Below are 9613 nucleotides of genomic sequence, written 5' to 3'. Positions count from 1 at the left end.
TAATGTTGTGCATAATGATATTTTATTACTAGTATAACACTTAAAGAGAAATACATTCATGATATTCCAATATACAAATATTATTTCAAAAAATTTAGAGACATACTAGTTGAGAATTTTCGCACCAATTTGTTAGTAGGTTAGATCAAAATACTTCTTTCATTTTAGTTCAATCAAAACTTTTTAGCTTAAAAATTACTTTAATTACATAAAACCTTGATAACACGTTTTTTATTGACCCAAATAAATATTATTGGAGTTGTTGATGATATAATAGTCTCTGAGACTGAGACAAACTTAAAAAATGTTATCTTCAACACGAAAGATCTTAGGTGTTTTTCTATATTGTGATTAATAATGTTGCTTTATTTATATAAATGTTTGTAACTTTTCTAACTTAATTTTTAAAAATTAAGCAGCAATGACGACATTAGTCGTACTCGTTGGGAAAGTCATGCAACGAAATATATCAACCACTTCAATAATAGATGAATAGATGCATCCATGATTATTATCCTAACACATGCAAGAATCAAAAAATCACAAAGTCATACTAATTTTTAAAACTTGCATGTCTTAATCAAATTAAATATTCGTTGTTTCTATTGCTTATTTATATTAATATTTTATCATTAGTTAATTAAATATCCATATCTCTTTCTAATTAATGGTGTGGTTCAAAATTGTTGATAAATGAATAAATTTTTAACATAGATAAGTTCAGAAGCATGTACTATTTATTTATGAATAAATATTTATAAAATTAACACGTGAAGTAGAATTATAACTTTAATTCTACTTTTTTCAAATATAGTTTTGAGACAATTCAATATTGTGAGACATTAAGTCAATGTATAAGTGAAGTAAAAAGGAAGTAAAAATATAGTTTTTAGGCAATTATATATGACAATTTAAAGAGTACAAAGTAAAAAAGATTGAAGATATTAATACAAGATAAAGATGGTAAAGCTCTAATGTTAACAACAAATATTGTTTATAAGAAACGTTACCAAAACCTGTAATATATATTTTACTTTTACTTTAAGATTTGTATGCTATATTATTATTATTATTATTATTATTATTATTATTATTATTATTATTATTATTATTATTATTATTATTATTATTATTATTATTATTATTATTATTATTATTATTATTATTATTATTATTATTATTATTATTATTATTATTATTATTATTATTATTATTATTATTATTATTATTATTATTATTATTATTATTATTATTATTATTATTATTATTATTATTTTCCTAAACTTTAATGTGTTACTTATTTTAACTTTACAAGGTTAAATATAAACTAATAACTTTTCAACCACAATACTAAAAGTCAACTACACATCATTATATTTATCATAAAATATGTTAGTTATTTATACAATATTACAACATAACAATATCTTTTTTTTGTTATACAACTATGAAATTTAATTCTTTAAATTTCTATCACCAATAAAACATACAACCCGTGTAAATGCATAGATATCAATGCTAGTAGTTATGAAAGAATCAAACTAAACAATTGGAGTCCCACTTTGATCTTTAAAAATTTCCTTAGTGTATTAATTTAATCTTTAAAAAGTAAAACTCAAACTTACCCAAAAATTATGGAAGTAAGTGAATATAGTCTCTACTAGGAGTCATAAAATGCTAAAAAAGACGTTTGATATTGTTGGAACTCAAAATAGTTTTTCAAATACCAAATTAGTATAAGCAATGTTTTTTAAATGATTAATAGGTTTTTATTATTCTTTTAATTTGAATTTGACTAAAATAAACCCAAGCCCAACGAGGCCCCACTTTAGGCCTTTTTCCTCAACTGAAAAAATGTCGAAAATATAAAACTTTTACCACCAAATAACACCATTCTCAACTTGCCACAACCTCAACGATCACTAGTGTTGCTCACAGTGTCTACCACTTAGACCATATCATTTGATTCTATGGGACTATGACCTTAATTCCATCTTTTCGGTATGCTATGTTACTTTTGCTCAGATCCCCGAAACTTTTCTGTTTGCTCACAACCTATTTGATATAATGTCTGAATCATAAAAAGCATTCATTTTTGTTGTTGAAACATTTTGCATCTTGCATAAAGTGTTCACTTTTTTTTCATATTAACGAAACCAATGTTTTTTCTTCTCTTTGTTAGGTGTAGATGTTCAACCATGTTGAGTAATAATACTAATAACAGCAGCACTACATGGCTGTTGTTGTTTGTAGTGAGGCATTACTCTAGAATTAGGCCACCAAAAGCTGTTCCTGTTGAAAAAGTGATTAGAGTATCCAACAACATTGCCCGTTTGGATGCTCCGAAAGAACGTCCGAAACCACGGCAGCTACTCTCATTGCCACCTTTTCCTCGTGACCCTTTGCCTGGGAAGAACTCCAGTAGTGTTCCTGGACAGCCGGACCGTGTCACAGCTGTAAATTGGATTAAGTATTACTTTAAGGGGATGTGGGCATCAGTCATTGAGTCCCATTTCGGGGACGGTCTTGTAAGTTTCTGTCCACCATTTTTACAACTCTTATATTCTCACGTACTTTTTTACCCCATTTTCTTACACTTGGTTTGATGAAGAAGTTTGTGTTAAATTATATGCATTGGATGGTTAATAGTTTGTTTAATGGGTACGTTCATCGTTGATGATTAACCTGTTGACCATCCAGTATACGTGATTAGCCACAAATTAATATATTATTAACTAGGTGTAATAAAAGGTTGTGTGAGATGATGATTTTTTATATTTATGTTATGTTTTCATTGGAATTTTGTTTTTGTTTTAGCCACTGCCTAATATACTTGGTGATCTTGCGTTTGATTTGTGGTACTACTTTTTATTGGGACTGTTTCTAGCAGTCAATTGATAAGAAGTTGAATCTCCTGGCCCTTAGGGAAATTGTAAGTTACATTGGTAAGAATAAATAGTAAAAGAAAATTGAGCTTGTTGTTCAATTGGCACTTGCTCAACTTTTTAAGACCTCGGCTGTGAGGATGATATCATAGTTTAGAGTTTGTTTGGATTAGCTTATTGTGCGTTAAAAAACCACATCATAAAAAGTTGAGTGAGCTTTTGAAAGAATAAGCTAATATTTTCGTAATTTACATTGGACCAGACTTTCACGTAATCCTATATGAGGCCACTTATTACCCTCTCTTCCATGGTTCTTACCCCTCAAATATAAGCCAAAAACAAGTAAAAACAAATAACTCTTACCTTGAGGGTTTGTCTCCTATTCAATGTTGTGCTTAAACTTGGCCTTTGTGTACAATTGAATTAAGGCAAATTTTGTGGGTCACAACTCGCGTTTCATTTTTCAAGTTGTGCTCTAACATTAACTTTTTAGAATTGACCCGAGGGCTTGGTTGTTTCCAATCAATGTAATTCCTTTTACTTTATATATTGTTAGAACCTCACAGAATTAAGTCAATTAACTTCAGCCGGACAGTCGTAGAGACACTTTGAAAAAAATACCTAGCAAGGAAGTGCATGACATTATATGGTTGATGTTTTTGAATCTTCAGTTGGTACCATACAATATGGGGAAAATACTGTTAGAGTTCTACTTACCCATAGAGGTGGAACAAGATAGTGATCAGCATTTGATGTAAAATAATATTTATATCATGTTTAATGATCAGATATAGGTATAGCAATTCAACAGTGTACTGTGCAAGTTATTGATAATTTCCTATTCTAGGTCCAAATGGAGGAGCTGATTTCTAATGATTCCTTCACTCAGAAGGAAGGGCAGAAGAAACCTTTGCGTAAGGTAATCATGTTTAAATTTGTCCTGTTAATTCACCATTTTCTGACAAACTTTGTTTTGGATGACCTCCTCTATTCAATTTTACATGTTTCCTGTTAATTTACCACTTCAGTCAATTGCTTATTATTGTTTTAGGGTTAATGATGCTACAACTATACAGCTTAACTACAGATTAAACCTAATGAGGTGATGAAGCATGGGGCAAGACTTCATGTCCCTGTATCAATGGCCGAGACTCGGATTTCAAAAAGATATGATGCAATACCAAGTGGAACACTATATCCTAATGCCGACGAAATTAAGTATCTGCAGAGGCTTGTGATTTACAAGGCATGTGTTACATCCAAAACCATTTTTTCCCACTTTACTACTCTTATTGCTTAATTGCATGGGAAAATGATTTCACTTATTGCATAATGTGTTCAATGTATTGCTTTCAGGACTCAGCTATAATTGTGCTAAATAAACCTCCAAAGTTGCCTGTTAAGGTTTGAATTCCTATTCTTCCTCATTTTCAGATATTTCCTCAGTTTGAGTTTACCCTGTGATTTTGATTTCTTGCTGATGACCTTGTTAGGGGAATTTGCCAGTTCATAATAGCATGGATGCATTGGCAGCTGCAGCACTATCCTATGATTATGATGAGGGCCCTAAACTTGTAAGTATCCTTGCTGTGAATAAAATTGTCTTCAAAAAATATCATAAATAAATAATATCAACATATCTGAAGCTTTGGTAGTACTGCAGCGTGTCACATTTGCTTGCATGAACGTGGTGTTAATAGTTACATGCTTGCATGAACGTGTAATCCTACTTATGGACATGATCCAATCACAAGTCACATGATATGTCAAATGCTTACCTCTTCTTTACGTTTTCAAATGTCTATCAGGATATAGAATTTTGGTCATCAATGCTTCCTCTGTTTTTTGTTAATTCATGTTTGTGGAAGTGACGCTTTTGAGTCAGAGAGCTTCAAAGTAAAGTATAAATGAATGTTATGAAATGTGAGTCGGACGTCAAACCGGAAGAGGTATCGTATCAGGTTTAACCAGTTTAAATGGTTAAACCGTATGGTCGGATCGGATGATTTCATATATAATTAATAAATTTTATGAATAAATATATAATTATATATAAATGTAAAATTTTATATGATTAATAATTATATTAAAATAACATCTCAATATTTTTGTGGACCAGAGTAAAACAAAAGATTAGAATAGTGTCCATTTTTTTTTATTTTAAGCAAACCATCTGGTTTATTTCCCGGGTTATTCCGGTTTAACTGAGTTTAACATGGTGGGACCAGAATTTTCCCGGTTCAAAACCGTCCAACTCTCATTCGATTAATACTGCAAACCAGAGTTGTTTTCAAGTCCTGTTAGTGGTCAAACCGGTCGGACCGCCTAGTACGGTCTGGTTCTCACAATACTGGTATAAATGATTAAAGAATAAAGAGGCGAATTGAGAGATTTTCTTCTGTTGATAATACATTAAAATTATTGGAATTAAATGTAATTATGTTGTGCAATAATTAAAGGCTTTTAAATTTTAATATGTGATTTCTTAATGTTTCCATTGAACCTTAATTTTATATTATGTTGAATGAAAAACTTAATTATTATCTAACTCTGCTTCTTTATCCTAATCTAATTTGGACAGACTAAGTTCTAGATATAGTCAATGCTTAATTGAAATTACAAAAAAAAATGTTGATTTGGGTTTTTAGTTGTGTTCTAATTTTACAAGTTGTCAGGTCCACCGACTTGACAGAGAGACTAGTGGCATCCTTTTACTGGGGAGAACAAATGATAGTGTGTCACATCTTCAGTGGCTGTTCAGTAGCATAAACAATGCAAAATCTTCTAGTAAGGTGCCTTATTTATATGTGTGTCAACTTCTATTTTCCATAGGTAGTGTTTCGTTAGTTAGACACTCCTGAATTACACACCTTAATAAGAAGTTTCAACTTTTTCATTCATTTTATCTTAGGCTTGGAATGATGCATGTGAAGCTACATATCAGAGGTATTGGGCATTAGTCATAGGGACTCCCAAGGAGAAGGAAGGCATAATTCACGCTCCTCTTTCAAAGGTTTCCATCTTTTCTTAATTGTAGTTTCTTCTCTATACGTTTACATCCAACGCTAACATGTTTAAATGATTGTGTTCTTCACTGTTTCAATTGATTGTGTATCTATGTCTTCTTATTTCAGGTACTTCTAGATGATGGGAAGACTGAGAGAGTAATACTAGCTAACCATTCAACTATAGAACCTCGCCAAGAGGCGGTGACTGAATATCGGGTGCTTGGTCCAAAGATTAATGGATGCTCATGGATTGAGCTGCGCCCACTTACTTACCGGAAGCATCAGGTACCTTGATTGCAGCTCTGTATTTCTCTCTATTCAACTTAAAAGTATTAGTAAAATTTGTTGGATTATCTCTACCTTTGCAAACAGTTTGCATTTCAAAACCTTTGAACACTTCAAAAGGAATTGTTCCCTCTATAGGTCTAGAGCTTTGTTCCTTGCTTTTTTCTCCTGTTAAGATGCAGTGATCCCGTTCCTACTTTCTGATAATGATGAAATTTGCATATATATGCAAACTGATTTGTTTCTTAGGCCTTCCGAATGAGGTTTGTGTGTAAATGGGACAGAAATATATTATTCTTATAAAAAATCCAATCAACTTATACATGACACTTGATTATTCACACATACCAGTTGTTTTTCTAATGTATTCGTGCTGAGTTAAAGCAAACTTGTTCTCTATTGCATCTGATTTTGCTCCTTTTTTTCCAGTTGCGTGTCCATTGTGCTGAAGCGCTTGGCACACCAATAGTTGGTGACTATAAGTACGGTTGGTTTGTGCACAGCCGATGGAAACAAATGCCACGTGTCGATATTGAGCCAACAACCGGAAAGCCATACAAGTTGCGGAGGCCAGAAGGCCTAGATGTTCAAAAGGGAAGTGTTTTATCCAAGGTCCCCCTATTGCATCTTCATTGCAGAGAACTTGTACTTCCCAACATCTCCAAGTTTCTGCATGTTTTTCAGAAGAGTTCAGAAGAACTTCACCCTTCACTTAGCATGCAACCGGATGTTCTTCGGTTTGTGGCGACAATGCCTTCACATATGAGAATCAGTTGGAATCTTATGTCATCTTACTTAATCTGAGAAAAATGGAGATGGAATTGTTCAATTATTATTTAATGAAAAACAAACAGATATCAACTAGTATTTAAAAGAGTTAGGAAGCTATATTTTGTGTATTGAAGTTTCATGCTCACTGGTTTGTTTTATTCTTTGATTTTCAGTTAGATATTTTGATTATAGTTCTAAACATGTTACCTTATTTCAACATAGTCTTCAATTAATTCACAAAAATTTGAAAACAAGGTAACATTTTTGTTATTTTAACATATCAACTGAAAATAAAAATAAAACAAACAAAATACTCCCAAATATTCTGGTATGGTAGGTGCAAGTTTAGTTACATTTATGTATAACATGATTGAACCTTGTCAGTTGTAAAAAATTCCACCTTTTGACATGTATTTTTGGAAATAATTGAAGTACTAAATGTCTTGTTTTTTTATAGTCAAAGGCTTTAAATCATGTTCATGAATTAGTAGATTCATGTAGAAGGAATGTCACTCATGTACCCTGGAAAATTATATCTTAGTAATTTTCTCATGATCTGTAGCTATCATCCACTTTGCTTGTGCAGGCAGCTAAGTTTTTTAATCAATTCATTTGGAAAATATGTCAGTGATGTTTTTAAAGACTTATTTTGGTCTTCAATTTTTATGTGTATCAAGTTGGTGATCCGAAAATTGAAAAATCTAAATTAGTCCCTAAAATATTCATTATGAGTTAAATTAATTATTATAGCATTTTTAATAGCTAATGAAAAATATATTATTTTAACTCATTTGGTTCGTACTATTTTAATTTTTTTACTACAGGTGCAAATTCATAGGAAGTAAAGTGAGTATTATTCACTCTTATAAATAAAAGTTCTAGTGGGACAATCTCAAAGGTTTATTATGATATGTTGCACAAATCAGTGTCATTAAGATGATATTTACATACTCATTAAGATGATATTATATTCTGAGTGAGGGAGCGACATGAGAGAGCCACATCTTTTGTTTCAAAGTTTGTATTATTTTATGTATTATTTGTTTCTCATTTGTTAAAAAAGTAAAATATGAATTAAATATATTAACTTTATATTTTCTGACCAATGATAATAAAAGGGACACAGAGTGATACACATATTGGGATAGAAGACTACCAATTTGTTGTTCTAGTGGTATAAGATTCTGCTAGATCTCTAGGACCAAGAGGTCAAGGGTTCACTTCCCGAGAGTGACATTTGTTTGTGAGGGGTAGTCATGCACCTCAAAATGAATTAGTTCATTACCAAAAAGTGGAAAAATACCCTTAATAATATAAAAAAATATTGGGACAGAAGATGTAAGACTTTTGAGATGAAAGTTCTATGACAAAACAAAGAAAACTCAAACTGAAATGACACTTACATCTTTATTAATTACATTTAAAGTACAATTTTATCTTTAAAATCCAAAGAAAAAAACAACTCTCATCTTCAGAGGAAGTCTCACTCTTCATATTCATATTTGGAGTGAAATCCAAACTCATATTTGAGGATGAGTGGAAATATTACCAACTCTCGAATGAAATTAATCTTCCATTATAAAATCATAAAACTTAATTTTACTTCTCATACATCATTACGAGTTTATAAGTTTAACTTTTATATTTCTACATTTTCTCTCTCTTACATATTCTTGTATGGCCTTTTTCCTATATGTTTCCTCCTATTATATCACATTAAGAATCATGTTTATCATTTTCTTTATTTTTTTACCTCCTATTTCTTTCTTTCATGCATCTACTTACCCCATTTTCAATGCTGTAAGAGAATCATTATATTTTAATTTGGTTTCGGCAAGAAATTTTAAATTAATTCATTATATGTACGAAATTTTAAATTAATTCATTATATGTACGAAATTTTAAATTATGGGTTTAGAAATAAGCCTTGGAGAAGCATGAGATGAATTACTTAGTTGATTGGAATTGGCAGATAAATTAGATGATAAATAAGGATAATTTGGGGTTGGGAAGAGTAATATTATATTCTTTTACTAAATCATTTTCCGACAATAAAATGATATATGTTATCACTTGTAAATTGGCCATTAATAAAGAAAGTATCACTTTATAACATATGTTAATTTGTTGTGAGTAGAAGGATTTAGTACGAAAATAAATCATTTTCCTTTGGGATAAAGAAATCTGGTTTAGGATTCAAAATTTCTTCTATGATTATGAAAAAATCTTATGGGAATAAAATGTGTATTTTCTTCTTGGAGCTGGTGAGAGAAAAAAGATAACACGACAACATCGTTTTCTATCTTAATTTTTTTTTAAATTCGAAAGAACGGCTAAGTTAACAAAAATTCACATCATGAAAACGCCACATATTGTCACAATTAACATGCAACATCAATGATTTTGTTAACATAAACAAAGGAGAGATAACAAATGAACTAACGTAAGTCTACAAAGTTAAGAAGCAAAACGGAAATTTAAATTTATTATAAATTTATTAAAAATAAGTAGGTGCCCAATCATCACCGAACCAATACAACATAGGCACTTAAGTTAAATATACAATCAGTATATCAATTTCCAACTGAGAAAATGAAATAATGTTCCTTATAAATTCTCTGTAAAAGTAATTTGTAGAAAAGAAATAAATAAGCAAGACATTTT

At 30.6% G+C, this 9613-nt stretch overlaps 1 protein-coding gene across 1 annotated transcript; it reads left to right on the top strand.

The window, feature by feature from the left end:
- On the top strand, window positions 1862-7082 carry LOC109354825 (RNA pseudouridine synthase 3, mitochondrial). Its single transcript, XM_019597574.1, has 10 exons — window positions 1862-2001; window positions 2183-2528; window positions 3733-3804; window positions 3973-4131; window positions 4242-4289; window positions 4379-4459; window positions 5561-5677; window positions 5797-5898; window positions 6020-6178; window positions 6608-7082. The coding sequence occupies exons 1-10, from the start codon at window positions 1979-1981 to the stop codon at window positions 6980-6982; spliced, it is 1482 nt and encodes a 493-aa protein (XP_019453119.1). The 5' UTR covers window positions 1862-1978; the 3' UTR covers window positions 6983-7082.

This window comes from Lupinus angustifolius, chromosome LG08 (assembly GCF_001865875.1).
Source record: "Lupinus angustifolius cultivar Tanjil chromosome LG08, LupAngTanjil_v1.0, whole genome shotgun sequence".
NCBI classification, from domain to species: Eukaryota; Viridiplantae; Streptophyta; class Magnoliopsida; order Fabales; family Fabaceae; genus Lupinus; species Lupinus angustifolius.
The sequence above is the reverse complement of the archived record's forward strand: the minus strand, read 5'-3'. Positions and strand labels throughout refer to the sequence as shown.